The sequence below is a fragment of the Tripterygium wilfordii genome, chromosome 16 (assembly GCF_013401445.1).
Source record: "Tripterygium wilfordii isolate XIE 37 chromosome 16, ASM1340144v1, whole genome shotgun sequence".
NCBI classification, from domain to species: domain Eukaryota; kingdom Viridiplantae; phylum Streptophyta; class Magnoliopsida; order Celastrales; family Celastraceae; genus Tripterygium; species Tripterygium wilfordii.
In genome coordinates this window covers 1,785,848-1,805,000 of record NC_052247.1, presented here as the reverse complement: position 1 = coordinate 1,805,000, position 19,153 = coordinate 1,785,848, and the positions used below count along the sequence as shown (strand labels likewise).

The following is a 19,153-nucleotide window of genomic DNA, read 5'->3' as shown; positions in this document are numbered from 1 at the left end:
ATAGTTTTTTATTGAGCAAATCCTTCGAGCCTAAAAAAATCATAAATATGCAGTATTTGGTCCAACAAATCTGAATATATATATTTTTGTTCGAAACAAAATAAAATTTAACATATAAAAAGCATAACAATTATCTATCATTGAATATAAACTCAAAATATTTGATATTTGAATCGTAATAAATTTAATTTTTGTTTTGATATTGTTAGATTGATCAGGCGAAATAATACATATTTATGATTTTTTAAAACAAAATTTTAAAAATTGTTTTCTAAACGCTACTAGTCTAGAATGGTGCCCCCCAAGTCCCAACCACTCATATTCGAAATGTATGTGACTAAAATTCGAAATTTTGCCGAAGGTTTATTACGGCAGGAAGATTTACCCTAATTCCATCATGTATGGTTGTGACCAGGTGCATGTGGCTTGGGCAAATGTGACCCTGGCACTTTAACTGTCGTTAGATAAGATATAATGGTTCACAACAGAAACATGTTAACAAGTTTTTTTTTCTTAAGCCAGAAAAGATACCACTCCTTGTTAATGCTAGGGCTTTAAGAAATTATCCGAAAAAACTGAACCGAATGGTTACTAGACTGAATGATCAGTTATTTTGAAAATTTTTAAAAAATATTTAATGAGAACCAAACAATTAACCGACTGAATAACTGAAATAATCGTCGATAAAATTCTTGTCAAAAAGCCAAAAAAACTAATCGAAACCGATCATTTATAACCCGATGAAGTTTGTTAAGCTCCCATTAAAGAATTATTATAAATGACAAGTTTATTAACTCATACACTCTACTTTGAGAGGTTTGCTGTGGACGAGTTTATTAACTCACTTCTTGTCTTGACGTGGGCAATACTCCAAATAAATTTATCAACACGTCATAAATCATGCAATTAGTTCACCCTGATACGAGGGTTTCTCACATACGAGCCCCTAGTTGACATGGTAAGTATGATTTGTATCACCTTAATAATTAAGGTTTGAATCCCCTTCCCTTGTCTAAAAAAAAAAAAAATTGATTTGAGGGTTACTCGCTTTCTCTATGCAAATTAGGTACAAGAATAGATGACAATTTTGGCAGAAGCTGTTTCAAGTTGATCAAAAGAAAAAGAAAATGCATACAACATACAATACTTTCTTTGGCATTCCTTGTAAAGATCATCTAAAACAAGCACATATACATCATCTTTGAACCCCATACCAATAAAAGAATAAAAACACCAAGTCGATTAGCGTTCAGGAGAAGCGGGGAAGGGGGGAAACTACGTAATCTGACTGAACTTGTGAACCTAATTAAGTAGAGACCAAAACGCAAATCCCTTCGACGTTTCTAGTTAAGAACATGCAAGATGTACAGTTGGCTTCCGTTGAGGCCATTGTTCAAAGTGCTATCCATCAATGAACAACTCGCGAACATGGTCAACGCCAGAAACTAGTGTAGACTGAGAGGATAAAAGAGCTTAAAAAATGACAAAGGCGTGGAATAATCCGATAACCATACACTACATAATTTAAACACACTGCAAAGTAACTTATGTGGGCAGTAAACTATAAACAAGTCAAATTCCATGAGTTTGAATCTCGCCTGCGGAAAAAATATCCTTCATAGTGTTTAGGCAACAACGTACAGCCAAAGCCAGCGGGGGTGGTATTTGTGAAGTATCATATGCCGTCAACTGACAACTGTGACTGTGATTTTTGCAATCATCTGTCTTTGGCATCAACTCTACAATCTAATGAGATCTTTTATCATGTTCTGGAAACAAGTTGCCCAGAATAATTCTTTAATGTCTCCTCAACGGGGAAAAAGATACCGTTACTTAATGCAGATGATAAAATAGTGATTAAGTGGGAAGTGTTTGGAACCTCTTGCACTAATTGTTGGCATTTCCAGAGATACCACTACCCGCTTTGATTGAAAGAATAGGTCCGCGCCAAGAGCTCCGACTGACCAAATGTGAATCAAGGAACAATACTATAACTGTGACATCGTCGTGAAAATGTCTCCTCACACCACGATCAATCCTTTTCAAGTCCGAATATCTCATTTCTCTTTTCTTTGCTGCCTCACAGAGTGCAGCTTTCACAAGTTTCCGTGCAATACCCTGCACAAAAAGAAATGTATGAGATTATATTCAGAGGCATATTCAAAGAAAACTACTTATTATTGCTGACAACTTAAAAAGCCATCCTTCTCCAAGTTTGAAGTTTGAACATAACATATAGATAATAACTATTGGCAACAAAAATAAGAGCCAAACTCGAAACAGTAAACAGAAATCCTACATTACGTGGACTATTGTTGACAATGTCGACTGCTTCCTGATTGCTTAGGTGCTCCCATAGACCATCTGATGCAAATATAAGAAACTGGTCTTCAGGGTAAACTTTTTGCACTAAAATTGTCGGCTCAGCTTTAAGAATTGGATCACGGAAGGGTTCAGGCAGTCTAAACTTCGATAAAAGAGGTTCCCTGTTAAATTCTGCCTTCTTCAGATAGGCATCACCAATGGATCTTGATATCTGCAAGAGTAATGAAAGCTATTTAAGGAATAAGGACGAAACACTTTGTGCAAATCACACAACTTTACTTCAGAGGCCGCACTAAGTTTCTCTATGATCAACCAGTTTTATTTCTGATGTATAAACTACATCTAAGAACATGGCAATCAGTGCGGAATATTATTTTGCATGGCTGCGAATGCCATTTGACCATCTGATTATTATTAATTTTTATCATCAACTCAAAAAGTTATTGGCCTATCCTTAAATCAGAGTATCATACTACATTCATCAAAAGTAATTGCATCCTAAGTAGACCACAATAGAAAGATCTTTCTACAATTCAAGTACAAGCATTTCCTCAACTAACTCCACGGGAACATTCGTAAAAGTTGAAACAAGAAAATTTATCAAGCCACACTTATTTAGTAGTAAGACCCTACATCTCCCATAAATATATAAAGTTATAAACTATTAAATGAAGAAAGAAGGAAATGAATGCACTGAAGTGAGTTTAAAGACAATACTAAAAAATAGTGGATTCATAAAATTTGATGGCTTGATGGTAATCAAATTGAGTTGGAAATGCAACAAGTGATTTAAAGATATATAACTGTCGAAATTACAGAACTGGAAGAAATTTTGGGAAAATGCTTTCAAATAAATATTCGAAAGTTTACTTATTGAACAAAGGCTACAATCGATTTTAAGTTGAAGTTTCGAACAATCAATTTGATTATTATGCCAAAATAGTACCATGTAGATTCTACTTCCATAGATACTCATAGGAATGATTAAAGAAAGAATCATAAGGTTCCTAAAGAAGTAATGTGCTGCACCTAAGAGAAGGCAGAAGGACCTGTCATGTCAATTTGATTAAGCATATACATAATTAGAGCATATAAGAGAAATCTTTAGTCATACTTACGGCATAACATATGCAGTGAAAATCAGTGCACATACTCAATAAAAAGGAAATTTTGGTTCACTTGGAGCTATAAGAGATACCTCTAAAAGGGAGCTTTTCATATATTTTGTCTAAATAAATCAGAAAGATGGTAAATTGAGGAAAATATATATCCTAAAATTGCAAATTGTTTTAATGAAATTGAAAACGGTATTTGGACTCATTCTGCGACTGGTTGATCATTAAAAATCTGCTCTATGCATCATTTTACAAGTGAGATATTAATAAAAAGGATGTGGCAAACTGAGAACATCGAGGCTAACATGTGATAACATAAGAAACCATATAACATGCAGTCAAAATGTTGGATCTATGGCACAGGTATTCCAATTGAGGATAAGATAAGAAAAAAAAATCTAAATGGGTTTGGACATGTACAAGCTAAGAATACAAATGCCCCAAGCCCGAGATTCCAAATTGAGAAAATTCAAGTATTAGACTTTAAGAAGTGAAACGGGAGAGTGAGCAAAAGTTTTATGGATTTTGTAACAAGTAATATGAATGTGAAGGAACCGGTTGAGAGACAGTGTAACCCTATACAAGATCAAGTGACAAGTGGTAATATACAAGTTGGATCCTAACTGTTTTGTCCACTTTCTACATCCCCCTGTCACACAGTAGTGTCACCGTGACTGAGATGATTACAATATATTAATATCAATAATGATAAGATGAATAAGAAGGCAAAGAAGTACATAATCCAATCAGAGAAATTTTAAATATAAGCAAGAAAGCTTAGAAGTTCACCTGTATCAGACCCTTCACACGCCAAACTTTATGCTTCAACACCACAATCTGTGGATCATTGGGATGCAATAAATGCAACTCCTCACGCACTGATTCTATACTAGCGTTGTGTTCAGTTGACAACTGAATAGCTTTTACCTCCTTAACAGATTTTTCCAGTCTTCCTAACACTGCTCGAGAATCTCCTGCATTTGCAATGTATAGCAGTCCACTACAAACTACACCTACCAAACAACATGAGCCAACCGAAGCAATTTGGGGCTTACTTAGCCACTGCTTCTTCACTAGAGAAAGAAACTCCTCTTCCGTTGCCAAAAATGCTTTGTGGATAACATTGGCAGACATTCCATGATTCTCCAGTGTGAATTCTGCATCATGAATGGCTGTCAAGTCAGTAACATATGCATTAGCATTCTGAAAAAGGAAGCAAATGGAATATATGTAATTGAGACAGAGAGGGTGGGCAGGGAGCATTGAGGTTAGCGCCACCCAAATGTCCCAGAGAAAAATTACCTTATACTTCTTTATCTTTCAAAACACAAATATCCACACAAAAAATCATGATCAACAGAGACTTTACCATAGCAAATCTCAAGAAGATATTAATCAATTCTAAATTATTTCGAGCAATGGCATGCTCAGAATTGAACATTTTGGAGGCAAATGAGATAAGGGAAGAGATGAGCTCATCAAACGTAGATGTGCTAATCCAAAAACAATTACATGTAGTAAGAATGAAAACAATACTAACTACTAAACAGAAGAAAGACATACTCTTGATATTTTCGAATAGGCGATCATTTATAAATCGGGCAGTTTCTGGACCTCCATGGCCATCATATATTCCCACAAACGTTCCCTGCGGACCTGATTCAACCGAGCTCATCGGCCCAGACTCAAGTTGGCTATGGTCTTCCAACAAATTGTTAGCTTGAATGACGGCCATCGAGAATTCCCCATTAACGTGGGTTCCTGAATCCTTGTACCACAACAAGCCATCAACCCGGCCACAGGTATCCCCACCTCTAATAGAAGTTTCACCCTCAGCAAAAGACCAACAGGGCTTTACAAACTTCATCAATGTCGTTGATACCATCACTCATATGTTCTCAACCAAATTATCCCGCAACCAAACTAGTCATAAAACCAGCGTTGACAACTATTTCAAGGCCTAAGGCCCTAAACTATGTTCTAGCCACTCTTCAATCCTTAAGCACCCAATAGGAACTTCAGAAATCAAGCATGCATTGATGAAAGTAGACACCATTAATCTGTAGACAGGGAGGTGTTAGACAAATTAACAGGTAAGACTGTGATTGAAAATTTTCGATACCATAATAATACAAAAACCTTCAAGCTAATCCCTGGGCATCGTAGAAATGACATGGGTTTGCCCTAAAACAATAAATGCTAGCATTCAATCTATCTAGGTTTAAAGCCAGAAATGCAAATTAGGAATATAACAAAAACAAGAAGCACAAGCATTCATCTGCATAAATCAAAATGCACATATAGCACCAATTTAAACCGTAAATCCTCATGAATTAGTATACTTGGAAGATTGTTTTCCCGTCAATCAAAACGTAGGCAACATTAAACTGCACTTTCCCAAGAACAAAAAATAAAAACTCATAACATACCCAGAAAACTACAGGACATGAAGCATCGGCCAACATAAAAAAACAAAATCAAAATGCAACAAAATCATCCATAAAACATCCAAATTTTATTAATGGGTATGCGATGAAATTGCTGAAGAAAAGTTTTTCAAAGCGAAAAAAACAATCAAAACAGAAGTACAAGAATCCTCGTTGGGAATATCTGACCACACCTTGTCAATCCCAAACAACAAAACTGGATGATCCGTTCATTTATAGCCGAGGCACAAAGAGAAGTCCGATATTTGTCGGATTTAGCCTAGTTACAGAATCAATGAGGGGGGATTTAGAAGTTTCTACAACAAAACAAAAGGAATAAAAAAAAAAAAGATTGTAATGACAAGGCTGGAGAAAACTTAGATCTAGAGAGAGATTGCAAAGCCGTGATTTGTGGGTATAAGATATATTTTCTTCTATAGAGAGGAGGAGGAGGAGGAGAAGAAGAGAAAATTATACAACAAATCGCTTGTGCTGAAATCCGTAGGCTTTTCTAGTTTTGGCTTTGTGGGTGTTCTGCTTTGGGGTTTTCATTTGTTTTTTGGTTTTATAATTTATTGCCTGCGTGTGGGTTTTTGACTTTTACCTGCAACAAACCACCATTTTAGGCTACTTTTGCTCGTTTTCTTCCTTATATAGTAAAAAAAAACTTGCTTATGAATTGATTTTCTTGGCCATAACCGTAACTTTTTGTCAAGTAGTCTTGTTGATGAAATCAAACTTGGAATGAAAAAGAGAGAAGCTTGAAATGGATTTGAATGAGAGTGGGTTTAGCTTGAAGAACACCAAACTGTCAAGCTCAAATTAAAAAGCCAGGTTTGGACCCCATAGAGTTTACATTTTGTCCATTTCACAAACGTTTGCCAATTTGTCATTTGTGAGTGTTAATTGCGTGTGTGTATGACATATAATTTAAACGAGTTTTTATCTCTTTTTATATTTTTCGTACGAATTTATTTTTCATGACCTGTTGTCTCACCAATAATATTTGGATTTATAAGACGCGTCTACGGATACGGATGAATTTTGTTTATAAATCACTCGGCTGAACATACCAATATAAAATTTTACTAGTTCTTTTTTTTTTAAAATGAAAGTATGTATATTATTGAGTAACATTAGGCAGCAAGTCTCTCAATACAACTTCCAGAGATCAAAACGACACATTCGAGACACTCCAAACTCATGGAGTTGAACAACTCAAAGCAAATTTAGCAATGCAATGGGATACCTTGTTACAGTTTCGTGGACGAAATAAAATTCGAATGTTATGTGATCCCTCAACTGAACTTCGAATTTCGCCAATCATACTACCCTCCTCATTTCCGAGTCGACTCCCGGGTCAGTTCCTATAGTTTTTTTTGGACATATTTTCCAATCCTGATTAATTTACTACAAATATTTTTGCAGAGCCGTAACCCTGAGCCCTATTGTAATCGTGTATGTTTCTATTTAGACACACCAGCTTGTATTGATTTGGTATTTTTTTTCTATTTTTTGTTTATATCTATAAAGAAAAAATATTACCTTATTTTTTGTGTCTAGATGTTTCTACTATAACTTTTAAAATGTTAAAATTGTTTTAATTGATGTAATTGAACAATGTTTCCTTATGTACTGGTGACAAAAATAATTACAACAAATCTCCACATTCTTTATTGTAATGAGGATTCAATTCAACAAGCAAATAATTAATTTATTTTTTTAATTGTGTTTTAAAGACATTAGGTAGTTTGTTAAAGTATCACATGAGCCACATGGTCTTTAGTCCATAGTGTGAACAATGTGGTTTCTGCCAAAACTTTTCTTTCACCTTCTTACTCTTATTATCCCTAATTTTAAGGGTATATTCCCAAAAACTAAGGGGCATACCTCCACCTCTGCCTTAACCTATATAGTCTATTTATTGTGCCTTGCATAACTGAGCTTACAAGTATAGAGTAGTGTTAAAGCTTCACATCATTTGGTGAATGCCAAACAATGTGATTTATAACATGACTCAACATAATAACCACTAAGACGCCTATTAGAATGGCAAAGTCGCATGAGCCTTGAACTCAAAGTGTGGACGATACCTTAAGTTATTTCGGCCAAAACCTTTCTCTCGCATCATTCTTCTATTTTTCCTTAATTTCTTTCAAATTATAACAGTGAGTTTCGAAAGTATTACAATAATATAAATTCAGTCGATTTATAAAATATTGGGACCTGACTTTGAAATTCATCAATATTGGGGCCTATGTATAAATAAAAAGGTGTTACAAAATAATTAAGAAAATTTGAAGGGTGTTACTGTTAACGCAAACATTCAAATACCGTGGGTTGTCTTAGCAAACCAAAAGATGCATTTTGGCCTCAGATTCCTTCTAATCAAAAGTCCTCTTTTGCGCCCAATAAGACCAAACGTAACGTCACTGTCCGTAAGGTCAGCTGCCACCGTCGCCGGCTTGTCAGCCATGGCCACGGGCACAGCCAGAGTCGCCGTCGCTCAGATGACCTCTGTCAATGACATCGCTGCCAATCTCGACACCTGCTCTCGCCTCGTCAAAGTAATGAATCCTATTTGATTCTCTGTTAGTTCATTTTTTTCTATTTATTTTAGTTTTGCGTTAGATTTTAAGCTGTATATTTCATCTCTTGGATGTACTAGTGTTTGATCGATAATCGCGATGCGTTGCCTTGTCTCATTGTTCTGATCGCACACAAGTTACATCTGTGAAACGTTTCAAGTTCAAATCAACTTGTTATTAAGTAAAGTATTTTCGAATTTTCATTTCATATGTTATTTTTAAATTTGTTAGTTCATATGTTCTGTTTAAAGTTGTTACTCAAATGAGAAATTGTAAAATTCATGGAGTATTTTGGAATTTGAGTTGCTTTCTTCTTTAGGATTTAATTGTTATATGGAGGATAGTTTTTTTTCCGTCTTTTTTGTTGAATATTTTAGCAATGTAAAAGAGTTTGTATGAATGAAGGATGCAGCTTCTGCTGGAGCAAAAATGGTCTTCTTTCCTGAAGCTTTCTCTTATGTGGCTGCCAAGGACGGAGATAGTCTTAAGATTGCAGAACCATTAGAAGGACCAGTTATGAAGCAATACTGCTCTTTAGCGAGGTGCTAATCCTATGCCATGATCAGTATAACCCTTTTGTGTATGCAGTTTTAATAATACATTTATCATAATGTTCATTGTCTTAAGTTTTCTTTGCTGGTTTATTTCACACATGCTGCTCAATGTGAAATTCACCTTTTGTGACTTCTTCGGTACTATGGTGTGACTTATTTTCCTTTTTGAATCACAGAGAATCCTGCATTTGGTTGTCACTTGGAGGCTTCCAAGAGAAAGGACCTGATGATGAACACTTGTGCAACACACACGTCATCATTGACGATAATGGGGAAATTAAGAGCACTTACCGGAAAATACACTTGTAAGATGGTTTACTTTAGGGCATCATTACTTTGTTTTCAGTGGAGCATTATAATCAAGGCACTTATAAATTGAATGACTGTTGTAAGTCTTAGGAAGCAAATTTTGTCCCAATTCTCTTTTACCATTGGATTGATTTTGGTGGTTCTTTCCAATCTGAAGTTATGTGAATATTTGCATTTTTAGCTTAAGATAGCAGACTTTAGATGCAAAATTATTGGAGGATTTTTTTCCGCCATATTCAACAATGTAAACACTATTGATGATATGCAAAGCAAAATTTCAGACAAATACTTTAGTCAGTCCAAGTAGGTAAGTAGAATGCCCTTGCACATTCAGTTCATTCAAATTTAATTTGCTTGCATTTTTTATAACATTTATCTCCAAAATCTCCTTTAGTTTCTGATTTTGTGATCTAATTTAATCTTACTATAATAAAATATTTCTTTGTTCCTGAAGATTTGATGTGGATGTTCCTGGGAATATGGTATACAAGGAGAGCAACTTCACGACTGCTGGTAAACTCTTTGCTATGTTTCTAACAGACCACTGGATGCTCGTTATCTTTGGTGGTTGCATGTTGTTGGCCTTTTGCTTATATTTATTTGATTTCTTGTATAATAACTCCGCCAAATTATTTGTACCATTATTGGGCTTACATAAATAACTACTTTGTGAGCAATCTAGAGAAGACAAGGTAAGTCAAGTAAAACTGTTGTGTCTATGCCATAAAAAAAGAAAAAAGAGTAAAACTGTTGTGCTTATATCATAAATGATTTGCTTGTTTTTTGATCCATGTTCATCTCCTTTGCTATTTCACATTCCATGGGACATATACATTCATATCGGCAGTCTTAGTAATGGACTGTTCATTTAGAAAAATCAGGCATTTGCGCCCTTTTTTCACTCTATTTTTTTGGGGTCTGACCAAGAGGGTAGATCCTCTGGTGTGAGCTCTTTCGTTTTCAGTTCTATTTTTGCATTTGCTTAATATCAAAAAGGACTCGCGGTATTGAACTCTCATAAGTGGTCCAAATTGGTCATGTTTCCAGGTAAGAATGTTGTTGCAGTCGACAGTCCTGTTGGGCGTTTGGGTTTGACAGTCTGCTATGATTTGAGGTTCCCGGAGCTTTACCAGCAGCTCAGGTTCCAACATGAAGCACAGGTAACAGTGACATCCTTAACTTATGTAGTAGTACATAAACCTTTCTACCACTAATAATTGCATATTTATAACAATTTTTAGGTGCTATTAGTACCATCAGCTTTCACAAAAGTGACTGGTGAGGCGCATTGGGAGCTTCTTCTTCGTGCTCGTGCTATTGAGACCCAATGCTACGTATGATTTGCTTTCATTTTAGTTCAAACCAAGCTTTTTGTGCAAACTGTGTAGTTTGGCAATGATCATCTTCAATTTTATAGATGATTTCCATTAAATACTTGTCATGCAAATCAAGTTCACTACAGCTCCCACGAGATCTCTTGCCTTCTACTCTCTTTTGTCGGGAAATGACATGGTGAATGCATTATCAGGTCATAGCTTCTGCACAAGCCGGAAAGCACAATGATAAAAGAGAAAGCTATGGTGATTCATTAATCATCGACCCCTGGGGAGCAATAGTAGCCCGATTACCCGGTGAAAACTGGTTTCCCTTGCGCTAATATTTATTTGTTCCTAGAATCTGGGGTTTTTCTTTCCTACATCCAAATTGGGGCTGGCAAATTTTGCAAACTGAACTGCTGCTTAAGTAATTAATGTCTTTTTCTACACTCTAGTATTCATACTGGTATCTTCAGCAACATTAATTCCGGTATTTTGCTCTTTTCTCTTCCAGATAGATTGTCTACAGGAATTGCTGTGGCTGACATTGATTTTTCATTGCTTGATTCTGTGAGGACAAAGATGCCGATTGCCGAGGTAAACTGTATCTTTTACGCAAGAATCATTTCCATTAGGTCAACTGACAATCACTTTGGAACTCTGGAGTGGAAGAAATCCATTCTGGAGTGGCCATGGGCTAGTACTTATTGTGGCAAGAGTAGGTGACCCGTGGGAAGGCTTTCTCTCGTGCAAAGTAAACTTGGATGCAAAGTTGCTTTGCATGAGTAGTACCATGTTTGGGCTATAATCAAGCTGAGATGGACAAGCTTTTGCATGTCTCAACTTGGCTCGATTTAAAATTGGTTCAAGCTCAATTCAATTCAAACTTTATTTTTGAGCTTGAGCTGAATCCAAATACGTACTTGCGAAGCTCAACTTCAGTTAAATTAAGCTAATCTATATTCTCATGCTTGTGAATTCAATCTCGAGCTTGAATTCAAGTTATCATTTAACACCTAATCATTCAGTTTTTACAATATAAAAGCACTTTTTTCTTCTTCTTTCTATTATAACATTATGTATATTAAACTGCAAATATATAAAGGAACTTGGTTTGCGAGCTCTTCAGCCAAATATCATGGTATTCAAATTCAATCTCCGCTAGATTTGAACTCACCCCCTGACCAATCCTAGAGCTCTAACGACTTGATTAAGGGTCAGTTCATTTGCAGCCACAACTGCAATGCTGGCTCTGGTTGCATGACATGGATTTAAGTTTCTTGTAGCTGCAGATCTAGCCTAACTGGGGAATAGATGATTTCTAGTCCTGGGTTCATAATTGGCTTAACCTAAAGTCTTGTAAATTCAAGCATCAATGCCATAATCATACGTTTTGGGTGATGAAAATGGCATGTGGTATGTGGTGTACCTTTTGGGTTAAGAGATTACATTTCTTCGTATCTCATTCATAAATGAGAATATTTATGAACTGCATGTGTTATAGCTTTTCACATGGTCTCATCTGTGTTATTTTCTTCCCAGCATCGGAAGCCAATCAATTTCTGGAAGCATGCATCTCTATGATTTTCTCAACTGCCCAGGGGTACATGGCGGCATTTGGTCTTGTTGTACAATCTAAAGAAGGGTCCTATATCTTACTTTTTAACTTGGATTTTACTTTAAATTGCATAATAAGTAACATTACCATTGTGATTGAGCGTGGCTACATGGTTAATTTTACTATAATTATACTTGTTCCATTGCAAGGCTATTGTGGTATCAGGTATGCACTTCTGCCCTTTCCTAAAACAATGGATGTGCCATGGGATCTGTAGATTCGTATTTTGACATGTCCACAAATTGAAAATGATAAAGATCTCATCAGTTGTATCCCAATTACCTCAAATGTTGAATGGGGCACATATGACTCAAGTGAATTTGTGGACTCCACATGTTTCACATGACGAAAAAGATATTCGTCCCAACTACTAAAATCCCAGTGATTTCAATTGTTGAGATGTATAAATCAGATTTAAAAAGCATGTGATGGGCTTCACATGTACTTTAAATTTAGCTCATACACCTCAACAACTGGGATCCAACAACTGGGATCCCAGTGAGCATGTGATGGGCTCCACATGTACTTTAAATTTGGTCCATACACCTTAACAACTGGGATCCAACAACTAGGATCCCAGTTGCTGAGATCCATGTTGTTGGGACGAGTAGTCTAACTATTCACATGATGCACACAAAATCTTGTTCATACAACTTAACAGCTGTGATAATTGGGATACCAGCTGCATGTAGGATCCCTATCATTAGGGGTAAATGAAAAAAAGAAAGCAAACCCTCAAAACACAATCTTGAGCCTATGAGCAATTTGGTTACTGTGCCCTAGCAACCAGTAATTATGTAAGAAGGAAATTCCGAGTAGAATCAGGACTACCAAGGAGGTCGAAGGGTCTGCCAAGAGCATCCTTCAATATTGTTATTTGACCTTCCTTAAGAAGTCTGTCCTCGTCAAGAGCTTCTATCTTCTTCTTCAATGCATGAACTTCAGAATTCAAAAGCATGTTCTTCTCATTGTATTGCTTCACTTCCTGCCACATCAAATCCCTCTCCCCTGAAACCTTTGAGAGGATTCCCTTCACGACTGTAAGTTCTTTCGAGGATTCTTCAAGATCGCTTTGAAGCCGACTTACGTTCTCATCCTTCCTCAGCATCTATTACGAATGCTAAATGTTAGTATTGAAGCTCATCTATGCAAAAAAACAGCTCCAAGTGAAAAGAAATGGTCAAAAAGCTAGTGCTAGATCTTCTTAACAAGTATACCAACTCTTGAAAATGTTCAAACACATCAATGTCAGCAACCCACAGTAAAACAACACTTCATAAAGATAGCTCAATCGGGCTGGTAGCACTAGTGGCTAGAGCGCAAACATCAATGCTATACAAACTCCTTGAACATACAATAAATTTATCTATATCAATTCAAGCTTCCAAGATAATGCATTAAATACATACATACATACATATACACACACACACACACACACACACACATAAGCATTAGATTAATTATCTATATGCATATATATGTGTATTTATTCATTATTGACATAAGCAATAGATTAATTTTGTATACACATGTCTATTGGCATAAAATAGAGACAGGCAGACAGCTATCGGGTCTATATTACCCAGAATTAATGAAACTTGACATGAATACTACCGCACTAATGGCATTAAAAGATACCTGAAGTTCAAGATCTTTCAACTTGTGAGTGACAAAGGAAAGATTGTCCAGTGCATTTTGGACTTCACATCTGAGAATGTCATTTCCTCTCACTGCTGTTGCCAGTTCAGCATGGAACTGCTCAACTTCCAACTCTTTAGAATACAGCTTCTCTCTCAATAGACTTGTAAGTAGAGTTTCTGCTCTTAGCTCAAATCTTACAGTTTCCTGAAGTGAGAACATCCACCAGAGCAATGATTACTAAATACGGTTGACTTTGAATCCCATCCCAATGAAAAAGACAGTAGGAAAATGGTGGTGAAATAGAAAGAAAAAAAAAATCAGTGTGAGTGAACATTTTTATAAGCGCTAATGGGCAACATCAGTGTTCTTACTCGGGAAGAAAAAATCAGCGTCAAGTTACCTCAGAAATTTGATCATTTAGTCTAGCACATCCATCAGGATTGATGCTTACAGAGGAAGACTTAGATGCAACCAGACTGGACTTCTCCTGTAGCAAAGAAGACATATTCTGCAGACTTCTTGTTAGGCCTTCAGTTCCTCGTTTAAATCCATGAATTTTCATTTCAGATTCGACAATAAACTGGCCATCTAAACCGTTGTGGACACCTTCTGCATCTTGTTTACTTTCTAGAAGTTGGTTTCCTTTTCCCTTAATAAATTTCAGTAATTTGGAGCATAGTCTACTATTTTCTTTTAGCATTGATAGCCCTTCATTCTGCAAGCAGCATACGCGGTTCCACATTTCTTTATCAAGCTTAAATGTTAAAGCATCAATCTCTTGGCCACTGCCTTTTAAACGATTTAGTAAATTTATATTCTCCTGCCGAAGATCATCAACTTCAAGCCTAAAAGATTCCACTTCCCTTCTCAAAGCCAACTCCACTCCTGTCAATCTCATTTGCTCCATTTGCAATTTTCCCACAAGCTTATCAGAGTTCTCTACTGGTTGCTTCCTCCCAATTTCCCCACCAAATCCTTCTCTCATTCCATCAATAGTCTTTTCCTGTTCACTGGAGGTTCTAAGTAATCGTGTAATGGATTTTTGCAACTCCTTGCACTCTTTCTCTTTCTCTTCAAAACTTCTTTTGACACAACTGAGGTCTTCTTCAGCAGCTTTATATTTCTCTTGTAATCCAGTAAGGTTTTGGCTAAGATCTATATTCTGCTTGCTTAACTCCTCCACTCTCGATGTGAGGTCCCTAAGTTGTTGCTCTGAGCATGTTATCAAGCTTCTGCTCTCGGTTTCCCTCTCATTAAAAGAATAGACATCCTTCTGGAGTGAGACATTCTGCTCTGCAAGTTCTCTGACCCGCTCAAGAAGCCTGTGCTCTTCCGACTGATATTTCTCAAGCTTTAAGGACCAATCAGCTGACCTTCTGTCTAACTCCTTTTCCAATGTTAACTGCAATTCATCCCTTTCCTTCTCTAGTCTTTGTATTTGTGACTCAAAATCTCTCTTTGTCTGTCTAAGTTCTACCTTGGCAGAAGCCCTGTCAGCAATTCTAGAGTGTAGAAGGCTCGAAACTTCAAGTGCCAAGCTTCTCCTATCATCCACAAGAGCTCTTATTGTCTGAATAAGCATTGAAGCATCAGACCTATCTCGAAGAAACCTTTCCTCCTCAACTTCTTCAGAAAGAAACATGACCCTCTCCTGAGCTTCCTTTGATCTTCTTCTTAATTCCTCATCTACATCATCCTCATCTTCAACAGAGTCCAAAGTGCCAGCATTGTCTCTGGCGAAATAGTTCTGCTTCTCAAAGTCTGAGAAATCATTCACGTCATAACCATTGGCAGTTTCAGAAGGTTTGTCCAATGAATAAGGTTTTTGAGCCAGCCCATCCGAATTTGAATTAAAGCATCTGCTTCCAGATCCACCATAGATATCTTCGATTGTGATTGGTATACCATTGTCAAAATCCTTTGAACTTGACTTGGGAAAAGCACGAGTCTGGGAGAGTCTCTCAATAACATTCTTTGCTAGTCTCCGAGGAGATTCATGACCAAATCCATTCTCCACCCAATCCCAAGATGAGAAATGAAGACGGGGACCTTTAGCTTCCCTAAATGAATGAGACTTGGGCTTATCTTTGATACTATTAGTTGGTGAAGTTGGAGCTGTATATTGAACTCGTGGGGGGAGCCTCCCAGTAACATTTCCGTTACCAGTGTGATTTCTCTGTAAAGAAATGCTATTGGTGCTCTTTTCCTGCTGCTGCTCCCCATCAATGTAGCGGTCCACAATTTTACTTGAAACATTGCTAGAGCAAGACGAGTCATGATTAGTTCTAGAAGAACCAGAAGAACCAGCCCTCTCTAGTCCATGTGCATTTTGAATGGCTGCAACATCAGGGTGTTTTGCCTTGGGAAGCCTCTCAGGAGTAAGGGCACGGCGACTGCACAAGCAAAAAACTCCCTAACTTCAACTCAAAGAGCAATTCATATTGACATATAAACAACTAAACAAGAGCACAAAGTTATATCATGACTTCACTAACAAATTCACATAATATGATGCTAGTTGATCAAAAGTCTCACCGAGATGAATGACCGCGTCGCTGATGGAAAACACCACTAGCACTACTAAAAGGAGATATATTTTGATCACTTGTGAAAGAAGAATTATTTTGCTCCAACCCATCAGCAAGAAAGGCTGCTGATGATAATGAACGACTCTTTCTAAGACCAGAACATGAGGTACTGGTGCTTTGAGAATCATATATTTGCTTTCGGGATTTAGAAAATAGGCCCCTAGGGCTCCGGAAACTGCGCTCAGCCTTGGCACCAGCTTCATTGTTTGTCCCACTCACTGATGGCTTCTCCCAATGAACTTGCTTATCCAATGATGATTGAGGAACTTCATTGTTGTTTCCATTGTTAGAGGATCTGAAAAAGAATAGCTTCTTCATAGGTATATCTTTCACTAGAACTGCTAACTGCAGCTCATGTAGAATTCAAGTCCTCAATCTTGATCTCTTGTATAGGTAAGCCAGGGAAGGGTGGAACCTCACAGAACCTAGAATTAAAAAATTGAACACCGACTATTAAAAAAAGAAGATATAGGCAAATATCAGCAGTATTCCCGCAAAAATGAGAGAATCCCGCTGTTAAAAGAGGACAAAAACATCATAGCTTGCTCATTTTAGCAAGATTTGGAATTCAATTGGGGAATAAGTAAAAGAAAAATGGAAAAAGAAGCTGCAATGGGCCATGTTTGTTTGCAGCAAATTTCAGGAATATTTAATCTGTTCATTCAAATCAAAACAACTTAGAGCACACCACTTACTAAAGAAATAGGCCTTGTCTATCGTTCATTATTGTCTTCACTTTTGATTATTACAAGTTCATTATTATTCATGTCAATACAAAGGTATTGATTTTCCTTCTAAAGTTATGCCAAGTACAAAAAACTGTTGAAAATATATTTATTTTCGCTAATTTTACTTCTCCTCCTCAATCTCCTCAAAGCCTGATGCATATACACAATGAGAATTCAGATCTTCATCCTCAAACAACAAAGCTAGGTTGTTTTTATCCTAAACCAGCATTGAACAACCATAGGATTAGAAAAATGCCCTACACTTTATTTTTGCAGCTAATACCCCCTTCCACTACTGAGTAGCACAGAAAAAAACCAAACATGTGATAAAGAAAAGCCATGACAGACTAAGATCATACGATACAGATGAAAATACACAAAGTTCAGGGGGTGGTTGCAGATTACTACAATAACCTAACTATTAATCCCCAAATTCCTTCCCTCTCCAGATACCAGTTCAACAGTAACATTGAAACTCTTGGATACAATTAAATCAAAATCGCATATAAAATGTACCCTGTAAATATAAAATTATTAATAGAAAGCCGCAGCACGTGAGAAGAAAGTGCAGTGCAGTGCAGGTTTCAGTTGGTTGCAGAAAATCATAAAACGCAAAAGAAAACAGTAATAAATCAATCTGTCAGAACTTGGGATTCCAAACCATAAGAGGACGAGACTACCCTCACCATTTTCAGTTCCTTATACCCTTGATCCCAATAATCAACCGGAAACCTATCAATACTACACCGCACTTGATTATAATTAAGTAAAACAATCACATCAGTTAAGACGTTTATGTTAATCTAGGATGAACATTAAAGAAAATCAGAAACAAACGTATACGAGCACTCTGTTTCGTTAGCTATCGCAGAGAATCGAAAAATAGTTTCGATCCAATAGAGTAGATTGAACTTCTTTTGACAAAACGTAGAACAGAAAATCAGAAGTACGGAGAATCACATTGCTAAAATCACTTCGATTTTCTCAGGAACCAAACAGACAAGAAAGAAAATAAGTGACCACAAAGAGATGAGCATTGCTTACCGATTACCACACTCCTCTCCTCTTCGAACGGTCAGAGAATCGCTACTACCACCTGCTTGTAGAAACCGAAATCCGATTAAAGAAAATCAAGAGAAAGAAAATATTCACCGAATTAATCACCAAGATCTTCAAAATTCAACAATGAATTTGAACTGTTTTTGAAGAAACAACGATGTCGAATTTTCAAAAAAGAAACAGGAGTTACTGGACTTGCGATTGGTGACCTGATACACTCTGAGGATTCAAAAATTCAAAAAAACGAAACCGAAATCTAAGGAAGAAAAAATGGAACATATGGTAATAAATTCAAATCTTGATATTAATCCTATTACTGCCAGGTCTAATAACAGCCGGCGTCAAGGGAGAGCGTGAAGTGAAGTGACGTTGTGGAAGTTTTGGAGAGCGTGTTTGCTGTTTGGACTTTGGAGGGATATGAATGGAAATAATTAATTAATGAATTTAAAAATAAATTTGGACGATAATGACGAGCGAAAAAAGCCAAGCGGAACATTTTTTCCTAATTTTTCCCTACTTTTTAAATTTTTGGTTCTTCTGGACTGGTCCTGAAAATGAAAAAATTTAAATATTTTGATGCCGCGGAAGATGTGGAAGAGGGGAGCGGGTGCTGAAACAGGGACGTGGGTCCAATTCGTTGGTTTGACAATTTTAAAACCAAATGGTGTGCCCTAGTAAGCTCAAACTCGAACCGAGTTAGGCACACGAAAATCTATTGGACGTGTTAATTGGGTCGATGTAAATCACTTGAAAATTGCTACGTCAACTTCGATCTCATATTGATATTGCCTAACGAATGAGATAATTATAGTACTCAAAATGTACACAAACACAATAAAAACACTCAAAATTTTTATCTATTTTTAATCGAATTCTTTTTTTA

At 36.6% G+C, this 19,153-nt stretch overlaps 3 protein-coding genes across 5 annotated transcripts; 1 reads left to right on the top strand and 2 right to left on the bottom strand.

The window, feature by feature from the left end:
* Positions 1-1,132: 1,132 nt before the first annotated feature.
* LOC119981194 (probable protein phosphatase 2C 38) lies at positions 1,133-6,636 on the bottom strand. Of its 3 annotated transcripts, none has more exons than XM_038824250.1 (5): positions 6,471-6,636; positions 5,004-5,500; positions 4,230-4,612; positions 2,300-2,536; positions 1,133-2,118 (listed from the first exon to the last, which is right to left on the bottom strand). In XM_038824250.1, exons 2-5 carry the CDS (start codon positions 5,323-5,325, stop codon positions 1,888-1,890), a joined length of 1,173 nt encoding a protein of 390 aa, XP_038680178.1. In that variant the 5' UTR covers positions 5,326-5,500; positions 6,471-6,636; the 3' UTR covers positions 1,133-1,887. The 3 variants fall into 3 exon arrangements, with proteins under 3 accessions (XP_038680178.1, XP_038680179.1, XP_038680177.1); XM_038824251.1 differs by lacking the exon at positions 6,471-6,636 and adding an exon at positions 6,061-6,436 and having other exon boundaries at positions 4,230-4,597; XM_038824249.1 differs by lacking the exon at positions 6,471-6,636 and adding an exon at positions 6,061-6,433.
* Positions 6,637-8,212: 1,576 nt separating this feature from the next.
* LOC119980463 (deaminated glutathione amidase, chloroplastic/cytosolic) lies at positions 8,213-12,404 on the top strand. Its single transcript, XM_038823162.1, has 9 exons — positions 8,213-8,433; positions 8,860-8,996; positions 9,185-9,313; positions 9,772-9,830; positions 10,365-10,477; positions 10,559-10,651; positions 10,846-10,948; positions 11,148-11,230; positions 12,176-12,404. The coding sequence occupies exons 1-9, from the start codon at positions 8,227-8,229 to the stop codon at positions 12,215-12,217; spliced, it is 966 nt and encodes a 321-aa protein (XP_038679090.1). The 5' UTR covers positions 8,213-8,226; the 3' UTR covers positions 12,218-12,404.
* Positions 12,405-12,879: 475 nt separating this feature from the next.
* On the bottom strand, positions 12,880-18,659 carry LOC119980224 (interaptin-like). Its single transcript, XM_038822839.1, has 5 exons — positions 18,256-18,659; positions 16,431-16,908; positions 14,296-16,288; positions 13,893-14,099; positions 12,880-13,359 (listed from the first exon to the last, which is right to left on the bottom strand). Exons 2-5 carry the CDS (start codon positions 16,799-16,801, stop codon positions 13,045-13,047), a joined length of 2,886 nt encoding a protein of 961 aa, XP_038678767.1. The 5' UTR covers positions 16,802-16,908; positions 18,256-18,659; the 3' UTR covers positions 12,880-13,044.
* Positions 18,660-19,153: the final 494 nt, after the last annotated feature.

Coding starts and splice junctions, on each gene's coding strand:
- LOC119981194 (XM_038824250.1), bottom strand. CDS start 5,325: ATGGTATCAACGACATTGATGAAGTTTGTAAAGCCCTGTTGGTCTTTT. Junction 4,613..5,003: donor CCTATTCGAAAATATCAAGA/GTATGTCTTTCT, acceptor CTGACTTGACAG/CCATTCATGATGCAGAATTC. Junction 2,119..2,299: donor TCAACAATAGTCCACGTAAT/GTAGGATTTCTG, acceptor CTTTTTGTGCAG/GGTATTGCACGGAAACTTGT.
- LOC119980463 (XM_038823162.1), top strand. CDS start 8,227: ATGCATTTTGGCCTCAGATTCCTTCTAATCAAAAGTCCTCTTTTGCGC. Junction 8,434..8,859: donor CCTGCTCTCGCCTCGTCAAA/GTAATGAATCCT, acceptor GTATGAATGAAG/GATGCAGCTTCTGCTGGAGC. Junction 8,997..9,184: donor CAATACTGCTCTTTAGCGAG/GTGCTAATCCTA, acceptor TTTGAATCACAG/AGAATCCTGCATTTGGTTGT.
- LOC119980224 (XM_038822839.1), bottom strand. CDS start 16,801: ATGAAGAAGCTATTCTTTTTCAGATCCTCTAACAATGGAAACAACAAT. Junction 16,289..16,430: donor CGACGCGGTCATTCATCTCG/GTGAGACTTTTG, acceptor TTGCTTGTGCAG/TCGCCGTGCCCTTACTCCTG. Junction 13,360..13,892: donor TGAAAGATCTTGAACTTCAG/GTATCTTTTAAT, acceptor CATTCGTAATAG/ATGCTGAGGAAGGATGAGAA.